Source organism: Metarhizium album (genome assembly GCF_000804445.1).
Source record: "Metarhizium album ARSEF 1941 chromosome Unknown scaffold_1, whole genome shotgun sequence".
Lineage (NCBI taxonomy): Eukaryota > Fungi > Ascomycota > Sordariomycetes > Hypocreales > Clavicipitaceae > Metarhizium > Metarhizium album.
This window is the reverse complement of record NW_024467575.1, coordinates 2,282,049-2,300,347: the sequence shown is the minus strand read 5'-3', so window position 1 is coordinate 2,300,347 and position 18,299 is coordinate 2,282,049. Positions and strand designations below refer to the sequence as shown.

The window sequence follows — 18,299 nt, the reverse complement described above, 5'->3', positions numbered from 1 at the left end:
GACAATGCGAGGTATCTAGGACTAGACGAAACAAATGAATAAACAGTTAAATAAGACGAGACCTTGAACACCTTTCACGGTAAACGAAGTTCTTCCCGCGAGATAAACCTGTGCTGGTATTCGCAGCCAGCTCTAATTCTTGGGACGCTGGAAGCAAATCAGTTTGAACCACCCGCTCTGCCTTTTCTCTTCGTAATTCTCTTCCCTGACATTGTGTTGGCTCACAATAGCCAAGAAGACTTGGTCCAGCGTGGTAGGACTGACGCTGTAGTGACTCAGACCCAACATCTTCTTATTCTCTTCCAGAAGGACGATGAGTTGACCCATGGCGCTGCCTTGGCGGGCGGCATGGGCCATGTCGCTGTCGTGCAACGTAATGTCTTCTGCCGTGCTGTTGGCGCCTTGCCTGTGGAGGACCGACATTTCGCTTGCCGAGACGCAGAAGCGCAGCTGTCCGTGGTATGTCTTGGTGTCGACCTTGGCGGACGGTAGGCGGGCTTGTATCCACGAGATGAGGCGCTGCATTTCCTCGTCGGTGGTTCGAGGGGCGGCGCTGGACACGAGATGGACGTGGAGCATGTCGCCGAAGCGATGGCGGAGGTTGTCGGGGGTTCCAAGAGCAATCATGCGGCGTGAGAGGATGCCCGCCCGGCCGGCGAGGGCATCCGCCTCCTCCATGCTGTGAGTTGTGAGGAGGATGGAGCGGCCATGAACGGTGGCGGCAAGCGTCTTCCACATGATCCGTTTGGAGGCGGCGTCGAGGCCAGACGATGGCTCATCGAGGAGCACCACGGTGGGATTGCCCATTAGTGCAATCCCCAGACTCAGCTTGCGCTTGTTTCCTCCAGAGAGGGCGTAGCCCATGCGGGATGCAAATGCCTCCAAGCCGACGGCTTGCAAGACCGCCGAAACATTGTGCTCGATGTCGGGCACGCCACGGATCCGGGCGTAGAATTCGAGATGCTCCCGAACAGTCATCTGATCCAGGGCATCGACTTGGGGGCACACGCCGAGGTGTGTGCGTGCTGCGGCCAGGTCTCTCGAAACAGATACGTCCTCGACGAAAATGTCGCCGCCGTTGGGGCTTGGCTTTATATCGCCTCTGATGAGAGAAATAGTCGTCGACTTGCCGGCTCCATTGGGACCCAAGAGGGCAAATACCTCGCCGCGCTTGATGCCAAAGCTGACATTGTCCACTGCCGTATTCTTCCCGAAAGATTTTGTCAAGTGTACGACGCGCAAACCATCACCAGTTTGCCCTGGGCTGGCTCCTCTGGTCAGCTCGTCAGCCGTCTCTGTGGCCAGCTCATCGGCAACCGCGACAGGTTCACTGCGACGGAAGAGCCCGCGGATGGATGAGCCGACACTGCCGCTGTCGAACCACAGCAATAGGCTGAAGAGGACGACGCACTGGATCGCCAGGTAAAGAATGGGGCCGCCGTATCCGACAAGTCTCGCGGGCTTCTTGGATACCTGGCCGCCGTCGCAAGCCGTCGCGAACAGATTTGTCGCCAAGAACATGGCCCTGGTTGCGTTCGCGACCGGCGAGAAGATAGATATCACAAAGTGGCATATCAGCAACAGTGAATCGATGTCATCAACCTCTGCAAATGTGACTACGCATATATATGCAATCAAATAACCAAGGAAGAAGACTGCTTGCGAGGCAGCCGACCAAGCGAAAGTGGCCAGTTGGGATTTCGTGAAGAGGGAGACGAAGTACGAGTACAGAATTGATGCAAGCCCATACAGGAGGAAGACAACAAACACGTATTCCAGGTGGAACCAGATGCTGGAGATTCCAGCCCACAATGCAGTCAAAAGTGCGGTGGAAATGACAGCAATAGTAAAATCGAACAACAGGTAGGCTCCCCAAAGCGGGAAGGGTCGAACACCGTTGGAATACTGCAGGGCTCGCACAAATCGTCTTCGCTCACCGGTTGGGTAGAGAGCAAAGAATGCAGGGTAACAAGATAGTGCGAGACCCATGTAAACCACCAGACTCAGGGCATCGCCGATGCCGGGGTTGAAGGGCACGTCGAACGACGACCAGGTTGTGGCGATGGTCGTGTTTGTCAGGAAGATGTCGAGGACCTGCTGGGAGGTGATTGAGCTGGTGATGAAAAGATTGGCTACCCAGCCGACGGTCGGGTTTGAGGTTTCGTCTCCAAGCCAAACTGCCGTGGTGATGTTGCGAAATTCGTTGTTGATTTGCTGCTTCCAATCATCAAAGGAATCGACCAGTCTGAGATTCTGCAAAGCCGCGGAACCCACGGACGCGCCGCTTCTTGAACCATTGAATATTGGTTGCAGCAAGCCCGTCACAGTCGCGACAGAGAGCCTAGAAGCTGGTCCAGCCAGGAAGATAATCTTGGTGGTGTTCTTGACTTGCGTAAAAGCGTCCTCGGTTACGGAAGAGGAGACTTGGTCAGCGGGTGCACAACCGACCTGTTTCTTGCCCCTGACATAGAGAGCCGTGAGGCCAGCGGCAAAGATGGGCAAAAGAAACGCGATGAGATACAATATCCAATTGCGTTTAAGCACGGTGAGACGCTTTCTGGAAAGGATCAGGGCCTGCTTGACATAGCCAACTCGCTTGCCGTCAAGCAACCTCAAGCCTTGGAGCGTAGAGCCCTCTGTTGAAGAAGGTAGGTCTTTTTCGTTTGTACCGTCCACTTCTCCGAGGACACCTGCGCTGGCGCCTTTGAACGCCTCTTCATCTTTGATTTCCTCTGCAAGCTGAAGGAACACATCTTCAATGGTCGGGCCAGAGAAGCGATACTGAGAGACGCCACTGCCTTCGAGAGACCTGATGACCTGAGCGGCCAAGTTGGACGTGGGTGCGACGTAGGTCGCCGATTCGAATGCCTCCTTCTTCTGGACGCCTGGGATGCTGGGCAGGTATGCTGTACGAGAATTCTTTTCCACATGAACACGGTATCCGCTGCCAAATCTGTCCTTTAGTTCCACAGATGAGCCTTGCGCGCGGAGACTCCCCTTGGAAAGGATGGCAATATGGTCAGCAAGGAGATCAGCCTCATCCAAGAAGTGGGTTGTGAGAATCAGGGTGCGTCTTCCACGCTCTGCGAGAAGAATATCCCAGATTTTTCGTCGAGACAAGGGATCCAGCCCACTGCTCACTTCATCGACACAACAGACGGCACTTCCGCCAGTCAGCATCATCCCCAGCTGCAACTTTCGCTTCTGGCCGCCGGACAGAGTCTTGGCCAGAGCATTGCGTTTAGGGAATAAGTCAATCGACCTAATGAGTTCCAATATTTCGGCCTTGGAGGCAGGAGCGTCGCCGGTCTTTAATCTGTTGAACGTGACAAGGTGCTCTTGAACAGTCAGATCGTCCCAAAGGACGTTCTTCTGCGGTGCAATACCAAGCCCACCCCTGCCGTCAATGGAGATGGAACCGCTGGTCAGCTTGTGCAGGCCTGCTATTGCGTCCAGAGTGGTACTCTTGCCGCTTCCATTTGCTCCCAGCAGGGCGACAATTTGACCTCGACGCGCCTGGAAGCTAAGCTCATTCACAGCCACGACAGGTTCGCGGGGCTTGGATGTGAAAGAAAAGACGCGGGAGAAAAAGCTCGGATAGTAAATCTTGGTGAGCTTGTTCAACTCAACGGCGTTCTCGAGCAGAGAACCCTCGCCGCCCTCTTGGAGCTGAATCTTGCGTCCGTCTGTAGTTGTGCTGTAGAGGTTCTTTTCGACCATGGCGCCCAGTAGTGGATACACAATGATTTGAGCGATAGCAATGATGAAAAAGATGACACCAGGCATCGCCCAAGAGCTAGCGGGCGGGGTTCTTGCGAGGTCGGCCGCAGTGTTCTGCTTCTCAAACTTGGCCATGAATGTGAGAAAGTAGACGTAGTTGCAAGGGGCAAAGAGCACTGATAGGGTGGCAACGGGGCCGATGGTTGGCCGTGTGAGCGCCTGGGCCAAAATGCCGAGGAGCAGGATGCTGATCAAAGTGGTGATGCTGCTCAGCTGAGCCTTTTTGAAGAAGGAAGCAAAGAGAATGGACATGGATACGAAGGAAAGCCCAGAAAACAAGTTGAAAAACAAAACAACGGCGATGCTAGTCTTCACAAAAACACCAAACCGGATGATGATGGAGCCAATTATCCATGCAGGAGCGTAAATCATGGAAAATGATAGATGATGGGCAATGATGCGAACAGCTCGAGCTTTCCATGGCCTGTCGACGGGCATCATGGAATCTATAAGCTGCGACATGCCACTTTCACGTTCAGTAGCGACAAATCCAGTAAGGTGGTAGGTGACCCATAAGATGTTGGCGATGAAGGCAACCGCCATGAAGTTGACGATGGCCTTGTGGTAAGCTTGGCGGACTTTTGTATTCCGTTCGGCTTGTGACATGCTGGCGAATGGTAGCCCGTCGGTCTTGGCCAAAGGGTCCTCGGCAGAACCATTGAAGGCGGCAATGAAGGCATCAACGGCCCTCTGCATGGGCAGGATGTAGACTTGTTCGACATTGGTGGACTTGAGGGCGTCGAACTTGACAGGTTCCCTCCAAAAGGCAGCGTCAGTCCGAATGGTGTAGTTCCAGAAACCGCCGGGGCCCTCAGTTGGCGATGAGCGCATCACCACGGCGCAGAAGCACGTCGAAACTCCGCGCAAGCTGCTGCGGCAAGTCGTAGCCAGGTCGTCTTCACGGCTTATCCTCACAACTTTCATGGATACGTCCGTCGCTGTCGCGGCGTTGGCAACCCTGTCTAGCAGGCGGTCGATATCGCCCGCGGCGAAGCCGTTGTTGACAAGAACAACCTTGGTCCTCCCACTGCCGTTGGCAGCTCTGAAGGCCTCGGGGAGAGTCATGACGGGACGAATTTGGCCAATACCGTAATTAGCAGGCGGGACTAAGAGATTCTTGGCAAAGCTGAAAAAGGACGAAAGCACGATGGGCAGAAGAAAGGCCATTACGAAACAATTTATCTTGTGGCGAAGCAATACTGCCCGGAAGTTCTTGGACATCAACGTCCATATCTGCCTGCTAACCGCCATGGCGAGCGGCAGCGGCCAGAGCCAGCGAGGATATCCGGTGGGCTATATAGATGGAGAGACGGTTGCTAAGGTTTGCCGTGAACGAAAATCGAGTCGTATCATCTCAAGAGGTTGAGGTTGAGCCGAGCGAGACGACGCAGCCTGTCGCATCACGTCGGGCCGAACAGCACCGACGGCGGGAGGGAGCAAAGGGCGAAGACAAGGGACTGAATATCCAGGGCTCACAAAAGTGAACAAAACAGAGGCGGCTCGCAGACTTGGGTGTGTAGCGCAACGGCAGATGAGTACACGAAGCTTGCCCTCATCAACTCGCGTCGTACTTGGGACCTGGGAGGCTGGAGCGGTCAATGCCTGACAACAGCACAATTACTGTTTGCGAAGAACTCTCGCCAACCGTTGATGGGGGATGCAAGAGCGCAAATGACGGATCCAGAATGGGGACTGGGGGGATGGGCCAGACGAGGTGGTCGGTCGTGATGTCACCAAGGACACTTTTTGCGACCAAAAGGGCCAAAGCGAGGGAGGAGCCGGGACTCGGAGGAGGTTGACAAGATTAGAGTTGGTCTGGAGTCGCGGCGAGCGGTCCTCGCCTTGGGAACATGAGACGTGAGACGGATTGTAGATGTACGGCGCAGTAGTCCGTGGCGTGCCAGATATTTAATCCCATGTGGTGCTTCTGGAACATACAGAGCCTCGCGTGACGCATCGGTCGATGCCGCCGTGCCCAGATTGAGCGAGACATAATCAGACGGCGTACCTTGGTTGACGTTGGAAAAGCCGAGAGTAAAGAGGTCAAGGTGGTGCTGGACAATGAATGGACTGGGCGTGCGAGGCGATGCGAGCCACCCGCCCACTCACTGACCGTCAGAGCGCCGCGGACTTCTGGTACGTATATTTTTAAGCTACCAACTTGGGAAGTTGCGACGGACGGACATCCGTGCATTGTCTGGATTCTAGATCCACCTTGAAAGCAGCCTAAACTCCGGCTCCTCCGTCTTTCTTCATTCACGACTGAACAACACGGAGCCACGCCAGTGGGACAAAGAGACAATCAATCGTGCCCATCATCTCATGGATGAAGCGCCGCAACCGCAACCGCACTGCAAGACACGAATTCTAGAAGACCACGGGCCGCCTGAGACATGTAGTTCCACATGGCCGTCATCATGTCTCGCATCGACGCTCAAGTGGCTGAGACCCCGTGCCGAATCCCCGACACACGGCCTAGTTATCTGCATCAAACTTTCGTGCTCAATAACGATTCTTGCCGTGTCAAATTCCATCCAGGGACTCCAGGCCCAAGAATAATGTTCATGATCGCAACGACTTGACCAACCTGCAGCATGCCTCACCCTGTAAAAAAGACGAAGAAGAAGCGGCCACGCCATCCTTCATCGGCACTCGGCGTCTGTCAACACCCGACTTTTAGACTTCTCCACCTCGCCTCACGTCCATGACGAAGATACAACTTCTTCCTCCGCTCGCCCGAGTCGACACCCTGCCGTGCCATGCCGTGCCGTGCCGTGCCATGCCGTCCTGCAACAAGAATCCATCTTCATCCATCGCGCGGTTTCTGGCGCCTAGCTGCTGTCAAGACTGAACTAAGCCAGGCAAAGTTGTCAGTAGTCAGTAGCAACCGTCTCCAGACGCCCCGACGCGACTAACGAGAAGGCGCGTCGGCCAAGGCACTTCTCAGACGCGAATGACACATCGAGGCAGCGTCATGGTGTGCCGAGGACCTAGCAGACTAACATCATGTCAACACCAGCAGTTCCTTGCAGAGTCCAACACAGGCTAAAATCCTGTCAACTTGGCCATCCAACCACCCCCTTTACTCATCTCAACCGAACCGATCCTTGTTTCAACGTCATTACATCATCGTCTTTATTCAAGCACGAACCCGCCGCCCTCGCCCTCACTATCTACTACCATGTCGAACTCATCCGTAACATCGCTCTCCGCGTTGGCCAGAGCTGCCTCCATCTCGGCCTCTCTATCGGCCTCTTTCCTCTCCTCCTCATCCACACCGCTCCATATTCTTTCCCGAATACGCAGTCCCATTAGAAGCCTTCTCCACAACTTCAGCGCCGCTAGCCTCCTGCGTCCATCTTCCATCTCTTGCTCTACATCTGCGAGTCCGTCAATCACACAACGAACAGCCGCCTCGAATTCTTTGGCGACGACGATTCCGTTGAGCACAGCTGTTCCCTGTCGCCCTTTAAACTGGAAACCCGTGAGGGCCGGTGCGTAGTCGGCGCCTGCTATGAATGCAGCTCGGGCTGCGTGCTCGTGAACGATGTGTACAGCTCCCTTGGGTATCATGCTGGGCACGTAGACCTCAATATTGCCAAACTTGTTCTTGGTCACGCGTCCGTCGCGCACCGGACGTGGTTCGTAGAGTATCGTTTGCTCCATGGTGTATATGGGGGTGCCGGCATCTTCATCCCCATCTGCTTTGTCTGTGTCGTCAACCCCAAATCCTCGGGGACGTGCCCTCTTTGGCAACCATTTGGCTGGTATTTCATTGGGTTTCACCTCTCGCCCCAGGCGGAACCACTTCTCTGCGCTCCGTGCTATGCGAACATCCCGTCTCCTGTATATCTTTTCCAAGGGGCCCCGACTTCCGGCGCCCACCGTCCCTGACGGTTTGGCCCCCGGCACCAGGACTTCGTGCCGCCTCATATGTCGCTCCAACGCAAATACAGGATGGTCCTTAAAGTCCTGTACATTTCTCGGCATCGGCTCTCGGGCCTCCAAACCCGTCAATTCATTCTCCTCAATTTGGTCCAAGTCTGTCGGATGTCGCCGTCGAAAAGGCTGCAGAGCCCTGCGCCACCACTGCCCGCCGTCGTTGAGGGCTGTTTCCACTCTCAAACGGCGAGTCTTTGCCGTGTAAGCCTTGGCATATCTCCTCGTCACATCTGCTGCGGTCCCGTCGGCTTCGAATGCGACAACATACGCAAGCATGTTCTCCTTGTCGGCAACCGGCGGCTCCAACGCTCTTGGTTTCCAAGATGTACCCGTGACCACGGGGTCGGCGGGCTGCCATTTTTGATGCCCAGTATCCAACACCTCTACCCAGTAGACCGGATGAGCCGATTCGCGAATGCGTATCGGTGAACCGAACGCCCGCCATTCTTTGGGAGCGGCAGGTCTCGGCTGAAAGTTGTAAGCCGTGGCATTCGGGTGACCCAACCTTCGACGCGCACTCGTGCCACCCGCAGATCCCGTCGACATGCCAGCACTCGCGGCACGAGCCTCATACTGTGCCAAGGCGTCTCTTGTTCCATCACTTCGCGTCGTTTTAGGAGCACGTTCTGCCGCCCTTGGTAACGTCGGGGCGCTGGACCCAAAGGACAGCGGCTGCAACGAGCACACCAACCTCGTCCGCACACCAACGCTTCGTAACAAAGCACAGTATAGCTGCGCCCCTACATCTCTTGACCCCTGCAGTTTCTTCGCCGCTTCGCGAAAATCAGCGCGGTCTAAGCATGAATCCAGATCATCAGCAGGTTCGTACTATGGTCTCCTCCGTTAGAATGTCTTTGAGGGGCAAAAAATGAAGCGGGAGAGACAGAGAGAAAAGGAGGGATTGGCAACGACTAACACGTTGCAATTGTTCCTTATCTTCGGCCCAAAGAGCCCTCCGTAGCCCTCGCTCTGTTATCTTAAACTGGGCCTTCCACACATCGGCTGCCTGTCTGAGGCCATTTTTCAAGCTTTCAGCCTGGCCAAACTGCGGCAAATGAGGCCCCGGGTTGAGAAAATCAACCGTCTTGTCAGTCAAGTGTGGCCGCAGAGATTCCTGTACCCGTTCGTCATTGCACCAATGATTTCTCCGCGCGACGTGCGACAGAAGGCAGAGCAGATGAGCTCTATGTATATCAATGCGACGCTCTCTTTCTTCCTTGGAGATCGGTTTGCGTCGGTGGCCCGGTCGCCGTGACAGTGATGCGGCAGATAGGTGAGCAGTCAAATTGAGTTCGAGGTTGTTCGATTTTCCAGCAGCGGTTTCCGTGTCCGGAAGAGACGAAGTAAAGTCGACATGTTGGAATTGTACATCTTCATCTTCATCTTCATCAGTCTCATCATCAGACTCGAGCTCCATAGTTTGCATTGTTGGCGTTGGGAGAACCACGTCTTGGAATTCAATATCCTCGTCATCGTCGTCGTCGTCGCCGCCGCCGTCACTTTTCTGAGTGTCCAGCTGCGCACTTGTCCGTGATGGCTCATTTGAATGATCTGAGCGAGGCACCTTGGGCTGCGACCCCCCCGGGCGCCTTCTTTTCAACGGGCGTTCCGGCGAGTCGTGTTCGGGCGCCGACACCCCGGCCTCGGTGAGCATCTGCTGATAAATATCTGGTTCGTCATTTTCGCTCCCCGTTCTTCGTCTGGAGCTTCTTGGGGAGACGGTGCGTTTTCTTCCGACCATCCTTGCGGCGGCATGTTCTCCGAGGCCCGATGTTTCTGGCGAGCCGTGGGCACCATCACGACGGGGTAGCGTGAAGGCGTCGTATTGCGTCACAACTTGGGCGCGAAATCACGTGGCTGTCTGTCACCTTGCGTTGTGGTGGTCGGTTTTTATTGGCAAAACAAAAAAAAAAAAAAAAAAGGGAATCGAAAAAAAAAAGAAAAGAAAAGAAATAAGAAGAAGAGAAATAAAAAAAATAGAACATGCCTAGCATTTAGTTCGGGTTCAAGTATATTTTGTTCCTCAAAGGTTGGAATTTCTCTTCATGTGATGGCTCTATTGCCGTCACCAGGTTTGCCGACTAATTGCTTCGTCTACACATCCGAAATCGCCACAATAAGTCTGCCACCTTGCACCGCAGACGATGTTTATGATGCATTCAACATGAAATAATGCTCACGTTTCAACTGGACAGCACTCTCTCCCTTTCTATTTGCCGCATCGACACGTCCCGTCACTCCAAGACCAAAGAAGTGGACCTGGCAAATTCCGGATGCCGCTGGTGACTGGACAGTGGACACATTACGGCCTCGGCTGGGCCCACTCTTCCTACAGATTGATATTCAATTCAACCTCAAAATTTCACCATTAGACTCGCTCCTCCAACTCCTCCATGTTGTCTGACACCTCCCAGACTTAAGTACTACATGAATTGAGCCTGACGGTTCAATCTGGTCATCTCATTCACACTCAAGTGGTCAAACAATTAACCAACGACAAATCCTTGGCATTGACAAAACTCTACTCGAGTGTTGGTATTCGACAAAAAAAAAAACCCCCCCAAAAAAAAACGCGCGAGAGAAAAAGCGCACGAGCCATCGCCTCCCTTTAACGCCGTTAAATCAAAGCCAAGTGTCAAAGTCACACTGATTTATTTCGTCAACCATCCCAAATAGTCGGCAACGATTAGGGTCACCATCCTGTCAAGGTGTCAAAAGGTCATGCTTGGCTTCAACAGGTCACAGCAGGAGAGACTTACGCGTGAGGGGCAATGCGGACGTAATATGTACCGAAGCCACGATAGAATCTTAACAGACCCTCTTGCCTGGCCACCTTGGTAAAGCAGTCAGCCATGCCCTTGTAGGGAAGCTTCCCGTCGGGGCCCTTGTGTTGCTTCTGCAGTCGAGTCTTGACGAAATCAAATGGCAAACTGAAGAAACTGGCGAAGAAGCCCGCAACCGCACTGGCGCTCAGTGTTTGAGCTCGCGCTGAAAGATCAGTACTCTTCTTGAGCTGGGCCTTGGCTTCACTGAAGAAAGCAAGCTGTCCGAAGTTGAGGGCCATGGCACGGACGACAGTTGGGGCTGCGCCAGCCCACAAGGCGCGGACACCTTCACTCTTGGAGATTGAGGAGAGGGCATCAACGACAGACTTATAGTTCTTCCGTTCAGCCAGAGATTTCAAGCCATCGCTCTGCATGCGGATAAGAGCCAGGTCGGCGGGATTACCCAGCATTGCAGCCAAACCGCCGGCAGCCAAGCCAGCAGTGGCCCGGTCGGCAAATGCAACCTCACGATCCTGCTTCTTAGCTCTAGCGGCCATGGAACGCATAAAAGTGTCAAAGAATCCCAAGCGGGCAGTAGTATACACCGCTTGTCGCAGGAGGCCTGCAGAAAGGCCAGTGTAAAGGTCAAGAACCCTGCCGCTAGCAACAATCTGTCGAGCAACAGCGATGGGTGTCGGCTTGGGGCCGCCCGACGTGCCTTCGCCAGCAAGTTGAATTCTGACTTTAATCATGTCCACCGGTTGAATGACAGTGGTAGCAACCATGCCGCTGATGCCACCATTGATGAAGGGCAGAGCTGTTCTCATCCACGGCGTGTGCAGAAGATCGTGAGCGACAGCCGCTCCGTCGGCTCTAGCCACACCCATGACTTCAGTAGTCTTGTTTCGAGCCGATTCCGCTGCTTGCTTCAGTGAGCCCCCAGCCATTTCGAAATCTGTTTGAAGTCTTCCCGTCACGGTCAGGGCTTAGAAATCTGAAGAATTCTGGTATTGAGGCCCGTGACACGGACTCGTGAAGTCGAAAGCGCTAACGGCGAAACACAATGTTAGTCGTTAATTTCACTGTATACTATGTGAAAATGGATAGTTTGGCAAGAACGAAGTCCAACACATCATTTCTCCGCAGCAGCCTCATCCAAAGAGAATTGCGTCCTTTGCTATGAAAGAGGCAGTATTGCCGCTGAGAGAGGTCGAAGTCCGCCACCAAAAACCATCGCTTGAGGCCCATGCTTGACAGCATTTTCGGGAGCTGCTGGAGCATTTTGCGGTAGAAGATCAGAAGTGAGCGAGTCCTCTAGCGAGGTCTGCGCGCATTATCCAGGTCGTCTGCCGCCGGAAGAGCTCCAATCCTGCCGGCGATGGTGGATCCAACACAGCGAGACTCCGCTTGCCGCCGGTATGGGTCCGGAAGTGCCATGAACAGTGAATGACTTACCAGGATCAGAGCGAGAAGGGATACAGTCGAGACTTATACAAGGTGCTGGCAGGATGACAGCAACAGGCCATCAGAAACCAAGAACAAGTCGGAAGAGAGCGAGAATTTGTAGCACGCTCGAGTGCGCGCAATCGAGAGCAGGCGCGGAGCCACGACCGGCAAAGCGAGGCGGGGTCGTCGCAGGTTTCTAGGCCGGGAAAGCAGTCGAGAGACAATGAGGGGAGGTGCGCGGCAGATTTTGCGGGGTTGCTCCTGCCGGCGACGTACCAAGCATCCAGAAACCAAGGTAATGACGCCAACGGGGATTGAAGGCTGGTGCGCTTGAAGGTAGCCTAAAAGGACTTGAATTTTTTTCTTTATTACTTTCCCAGTTCGGACGAGGAATGACCCGGACTTGTAGTACAATCCTAAGTTTTGGGAGGATTGCACCAGCAGCAGCAACGGAAGAGAGCCGTACGGCGCCGTTGATGTTAGTGAAGGCGTGCGGCCAAGTCGTCGTCTTGTGAGTCGCACTGACAAGCCGCGGCAGCTCGACCGACTCGGACGAATGACGACGTCGACAAGAATCTGGGGGCCAGCAACCCGGCACAACTCGACGCCTTACTCTGTACTCGGTACGGACGGAAGAGACACGGACGCAAGCAAGCGAAAAAACGACTGCGATAGGAGACCGAACAAGCCGGAATTCACAGCTGTACAAGGGATGTTGGAGAGGACGCTTGCACAAGCTTCAGGGGCGGGGATGAGGGGGATAAATAGATTCATCAAACGACGAAAACAAGGTGCGGTGCAATACACATGACACGCCGCTTCTGCTACTGCCCAGTACGGGATAACTTAAGAGGGTTTTTGTTGGACCACGCCCTCTGGTGTTGACACCGACGACATGGATGGAGGGGAGGCTTGTGGCGTTGATTTCCATCCTTTGCCCACCCTCCACCACAACCTGGACCACCGTTTTGGACGTGCAGCAAGTGGTCACGCATCAGCTTGTATGATGGGCCGCGGACAGTCGAGTCACGCTGACGTGTATCGCCGGCAACTCCAATTGAGTGTTTTGGCCCTTCTGCAGCGCGTGCTGCGGTGACTGATGCGCCCATGAAGGGCACGGAGTAGGCATTGTTTTGGCAATGGATCGGGAGCATCAGTTAGATTGGGCCATGATAGAGCTACTGGCTCCGTCATGACCCGTACGGAGGCGTACGGTGTGTGACCCCCCTCCCCCTCGTCTCTGACGGTAATTACAGAATCTCAGGTGGAAAGCGACGGCAAGTTGTTGCTGTGGGGGAAATGGCAACCCATTCGCGGGTCTTGGGGCGGATGAGCCACGATGGCCTCGAATTTCGTGTACGTAGTTCATCCGTAACAACTAACTACTGCTAGTAACCACGTCAGGCCCTGAACTCCCTGATGTTATTGAGGATGTTGGAAAATCAGTACCGCGATACGCGCACGGCATGCGCAAGCGGGAAACGTTGCAGCCCTGCGACATCATGTCGTCCTGTCGCCAGTTACAACCATGACCATGCGCAGCTTCACATGAGCCATGTCGCGCCATGTTCGGTTCTAGGCGGTGTTGAGAAGCCACCAGGTCAACTGACAGCATTTAAGGTGAGCCAGATATCGGATGATGTTACTCCGTACCAGTACCGTTGACCTCTTGTAGGACGTACTGAGTAAGTTACCGCAATACTACGGAAGAAAGAAGCAGCCAGTGACGTTGGCGAGGAATAAGCAATTGGCTCATTTTAGACACCATCCAACGTGCCAAGGGTTGCCATTGCCAGGGTTCCAACTTCCAAGCTCTTGCAACCCCACGGGCCCCAGCCTCCTTGTTTCTGTTGAGCCAGGCTCTAGAATCGCCCAATTCCGTCAACATGTCAAGTCCCATCACGAAGCAAACTACGCCGTGTCTGCGTCGCCGTAAATTGTATCACGAGCGCGGAAGTACCTTGCTTGAGCAACCTTGCTAGCCATGACCGGTCGATACCGGCGATTCACCAAAAACGTCGTCGGCTCGGCTGTGGTGATGGCGGTGGCTTGGCCGACTTGTTCCAGGCCAACAAACCCAGTTTTCGTACCGAGTCAAGTCGAATCGTGCATAAAACAGTTCCGTCCATCGTTTCATTTGACGATTCCGCAATAGCAGCGACATGACTGGCCAACAGACATGCCACGTCAGGTTCCAACAGAAGAATTTCCGGCCTGAGTTTGGAATCCCAGTTAATGGTACCGTCCCAAGGCGTCGTCGCTCTCGAATTTTCGTGGCGCTCGCCGACTGCACTGGTACCTGAGTTGCAAACCAAAAGGTTCTGTTATCCCGAGTCCTTTTCGACAAACTCGACGGCTTCCTGAAGGCTTTCCTTGGACGTAACACCGCATCTTGACGGGTATCACATTTGTTTTATGGACGACTCGGCCTTTTGAAGAACCGCCAGGCGTCTCCCGCAATAAAAACCTTAGCTGTATCAATCTTGCCCAATGCCTGGACAAACGTAATCCCAGAGCCTATGATGTCGCAGTTGTTAGACTGCTGAAAAGCTCATATTTTGAAGAGTATATACCTGTCGCGGCTCCAGTGATCATGCATCAGGTCCGTCCCTGCAGAACAGTTTGAGCTGAAAGGGAAGTGATATCAGGTTGCGAAGACATATTGGCTCTCTGGTTTACCCAAAGCAACTGAAACTTCTGAAACAATAAAATGTTGGAGTTGATGCACGCTATAGACAATGGTGCGATTGCTGAATGAATGTCGCCTCGCAATACCGGAAACCAACGCCGTGTCGCAGCGGTATGGCGCGGACAGTTCTCGCACTGTCTCTCAAGCTGCGATAACGCCGATAAAGCACGGCCAAATCACGGTGCTTATATTTTATACATACAGTAACTTTTTTTTGTCCGCCAGTCCAGATGAGCTTGTTCTGAACCTGGTGCTACTTCACGACAGGCTGCATAGCAGGCAGCATACTGGTCAACATGCCAAAAAGAAAGCGGAATGGCCAATCGAGCTTACATGATGTGTTCAGCAAGTATTGCGACGAAGTTTTTAGGGCCTTGAAGACCTCGAAGGGCTTTGAGAGGCAGCGTCTTAGTAAGAGGCTGCGTGACCCAGGTATCACGCCGGACAAGATCCATCGCCTCGAAAGAGAAATTGCAGTTCTTAAGGTAAGCGCTTGGAGGAGTCTGACAGGGCCTGTTTCTCAGAGCTGATGTTGATGCGGGTTTAGTCTCTCGACTTACATCAAACCGCGCGCGCGCACCTTCAACTGTCGTTGCTAAAGATCAAGTCAATCGCTTCTTCAACAGACCTGCCGGAGGAGTTGCGGCGGGAAGTATCGAAGCCCGATTTACCGGAAGAGGAGAAAATAGCGCTTCATAATGTCACGAGTGGATTGTATAATAAGGAACCTGTGAAGCAGGCCGTGGGCCGGGCTGTCAAGGCTGTCTGTGGTGTATTAAACGTTCCCTTTCCAGAGAACGCCAAGCGGACACGCAAAACAAAGGAGAAAAGTCTGGAGGAACAGCATTCGGATTCCATGGAAGGACTACCTGGCAAGACTATATATGCGACCTCTACCGAAACTTTGGCGGATAGGCTGGATGAAGAGTCTGAATTCGAGGGGTTTAGCGCTGACGTGGACGATCCAGGCTCGGTGCTTGACGAACGGGAACCTGATAGCGATGCTGAGGCGAAGGAGGTTACTGAATTTGACAAGATTGATGACTTGCTACGAAGCTCTTCTGACGAAGAGGAAGACTGGAATAGCGACAAGTATGCCCAATTTCGAGGCAGGGAAACGGTCAACTTGGACGACATTTCGGCGTCTGGTTCTGATGAGGAGTCCGAAGCGGAATCTGAATCACATGTCTCATCTCAATGTCGCTCTTCTCCCGGAAAAAAGCAGAACAAGGACAAAAAGGCTTCCACTACGCAAGGTCTTGTCAGGGATTCCACATTTCTCCCATCACTCATGGGTGGCTATATTTCAGGATCTGAGTCTGCTTCTGACATTGAGGAAGCCAAACCAAAGAAACGCCGTGGACAGCGTGCACGTCAAGCCATTTGGGAGCAGAAATATGGCTCTGAAGCCAAGCATTTGCAGAGGCCTCACAAGAAAAGTGGCCGGGACTCGGGCTGGGACATGCGACGGGGTGCCGTGGATGGTGAAGGCCAGAGACGAAGGACACCTTGGAAGAAAGGGATCCAAACCCTTGTTGTACGGAATGACACGGGAAGCGATGGGACATCAGCACCGATCACAAAGCGAGATGACGAAGGAAAATTGCATCCAAGTTGGGAAGCGAGAAAAAAGGCAAAGGAGTCGCAAAAGAAGATAGCATTCGCTGGTTCAAAAGTCGTATTTGACTAGCATGCTCGGCGCAAAGAGCCAACTTAGAACACCGCTTGCCCTCATAGGCCCAACTTTTACGAGGCAAAATTGACGCATTCATAGACTACCTACTCAAGTGCTCGGCTAGTCTTCTGATGCTGAGAGCCGTTCCCTCCCTTTCCGTGTACAAAGATCAAGAGCTGGATGGAAGGAGCTGAGGTGGCATTTGCCGTAGTGCCAAAACGTCCATGTTTTGAGGCAACGGTTCCGAACCAAAAATCAAATTACATCCCATTGCAAACCACTCTTTGGTACCCTATGGATTTAATCGACCACTTGACGTCAATCCCCGACTGAGACGATCTTGTTTCACGCAGGACCTAAAAGGCTATTGCCTTCGCAACATCCCAGCAGGCGAATTTCAAGCAAAGCAAAGTCATGGGGCCTAGCAAAGTGAATGGCCCACAAGACTCTTGCAAGAACTGCTTGAATATCTTTCATCGAGCTTCAGGTGACCAAAACGTCGGCCGGTATGGCTCGTCAGGCTTATCAATCTCTCATGAGTCCGGCGGATCTGCACATAGCAACTGCGTCCATTGTCAAAGGATCGTGAGGCAAGCGGAAGCCAAGGTCCAGGACCATCTACGACCTAGACGGCTTCATCACGCGTCTATAACGCTCGGTTGCGAGTCAGAGATCCAGGTTGGCGATGGCAATCATCTTTACTTCGTCAACAATACCGACATAAGAGACGTCATAAAGATAGTAATGGGTACGTTTAAAGAGGAGGTGGAATACCAAGCAAGCACCAAGAATAAAAATACTTCGGATGAAAATTCAAATCAGAGTAGTCGTATGCTTCCAGGATTCGATCGCAAAAGAAACTCCATCACACCGCGCCTCTCTGCAGTCGCTGAACCGGCAACCACGATCAGTGTGCCAAAGACAACATTCTTCACCCACACGAACTGGGGCAGTACAGGACTATCTGCGGGATATCCGAAAGACAAATCGTCAACAAAAACCACCATATTGTCGCGTGGGAGCATATCTGAGATTGTTTGGGCAGAAAACGTGTCGTCAGGCGCAGATGGGCCATGGCGCTCCAAGTCGCCGGCAAAGCCATTAGACAACTCGTCAAATCACAGACGTACACAAGGGCAGCCTATATTCAAGTCTCATCAATTTCGAGGTGCCTTGGATCCAGATGATACGGCGGCAGAGCTTCTTTCCAACCCACTAGAGTCACTGTCATCAAGCGTATCTTTTCAACAGCGAGCATCTCGATCAACTGACGAGGAGTCAAATATGACTTCGTTCCCAGAGCTGCGGCCACGTCATTGCACCAACGATTGGCTCAACCCACCGGCTGACATCGAACAACTCACCTGTGTGCCGACATCCGACCTGTACCATCGAGGCGTCGATGCACACAGCGGCAGGGCTCCCGCGTCTCCAGAATGCGCCTGGCAAAGCCCCCGGCCTATAGTCGTGACATGCGACCATAGTTTTTTCGACAAGGATCCTTTCTGTTGCAGTAATCTTTACCTTGCTGAGCGTCGAGCAACCGCTTGCTCGACTTCTGCTGGCAAAATCCGCCCAGGAAGCTCCGTTGGCTCATCTGTCCATCGACGGCGCAGTTCTCAGATCCCCCTTCCGTATGATTCGCCGTGGGATAGTCAGGATAGCTTCATCCCTCGAATACTAGATAAACTTCGCCGGAACACCCAGCACGATATCAACCAACAGGCATATCCACGGCCAGATTAGAACGTTTGGTCTGCTAAGCGCGGGAAGTCGATTTCATCGGAAGCTGGGGCGGACAGCAACGCTCCATCTAGAGACAGCATTGTGAAGGAACGCACCTTGAAGCCACCAACAGCGGATAACCTGGGGATATACGAAGCACTAACGGGGAGCAGAATGGCCACTGGCAGAAACCGACAGGACACATGCTCAGAAGATAACCGGCCGCACGTATGTGAAAACGACTTGGACCATTCCAAGACGAGTAGTAGAATGCCAG

At 53.3% G+C, this 18,299-nt stretch overlaps 4 protein-coding genes across 4 annotated transcripts; 1 reads left to right on the top strand and 3 right to left on the bottom strand.

The window, feature by feature from the left end:
- Positions 1 to 132: 132 nt before the first annotated feature.
- MAM_00665 (ABC transporter-like protein) lies at positions 133 to 4,947 on the bottom strand (the record flags this gene model as incomplete). The annotated part of the gene is made up of 1 exon (XM_040819464.1): positions 133 to 4,947. The coding sequence occupies one exon, from the start codon at positions 4,945 to 4,947 to the stop codon at positions 133 to 135; it is 4,815 nt and encodes a 1,604-aa protein (XP_040682729.1).
- A 1,968-nt stretch (positions 4,948 to 6,915) lies between these two features.
- MAM_00664 (nitrilase) lies at positions 6,916 to 9,463 on the bottom strand (the record flags this gene model as incomplete). The annotated part of the gene is made up of 2 exons (XM_040819463.1): positions 6,916 to 8,550; positions 8,639 to 9,463. 2 exons carry the CDS (start codon positions 9,461 to 9,463, stop codon positions 6,916 to 6,918), a joined length of 2,460 nt encoding a protein of 819 aa, XP_040682728.1.
- Positions 9,464 to 10,373: 910 nt separating this feature from the next.
- Positions 10,374 to 11,434, bottom strand: MAM_00663 (mitochondrial dicarboxylate transporter; the record flags this gene model as incomplete). The annotated part of the gene is made up of 2 exons (XM_040819462.1): positions 10,374 to 10,422; positions 10,482 to 11,434. The coding sequence occupies 2 exons, from the start codon at positions 11,432 to 11,434 to the stop codon at positions 10,374 to 10,376; spliced, it is 1,002 nt and encodes a 333-aa protein (XP_040682727.1).
- A 3,484-nt stretch (positions 11,435 to 14,918) lies between these two features.
- On the top strand, positions 14,919 to 16,312 carry MAM_00662 (Bud-site selection protein, BUD22; the record flags this gene model as incomplete). The annotated part of the gene is made up of 2 exons (XM_040819461.1): positions 14,919 to 15,107; positions 15,170 to 16,312. 2 exons carry the CDS (start codon positions 14,919 to 14,921, stop codon positions 16,310 to 16,312), a joined length of 1,332 nt encoding a protein of 443 aa, XP_040682726.1.
- Between the last annotated feature and the right edge of the window lie 1,987 nt (positions 16,313 to 18,299).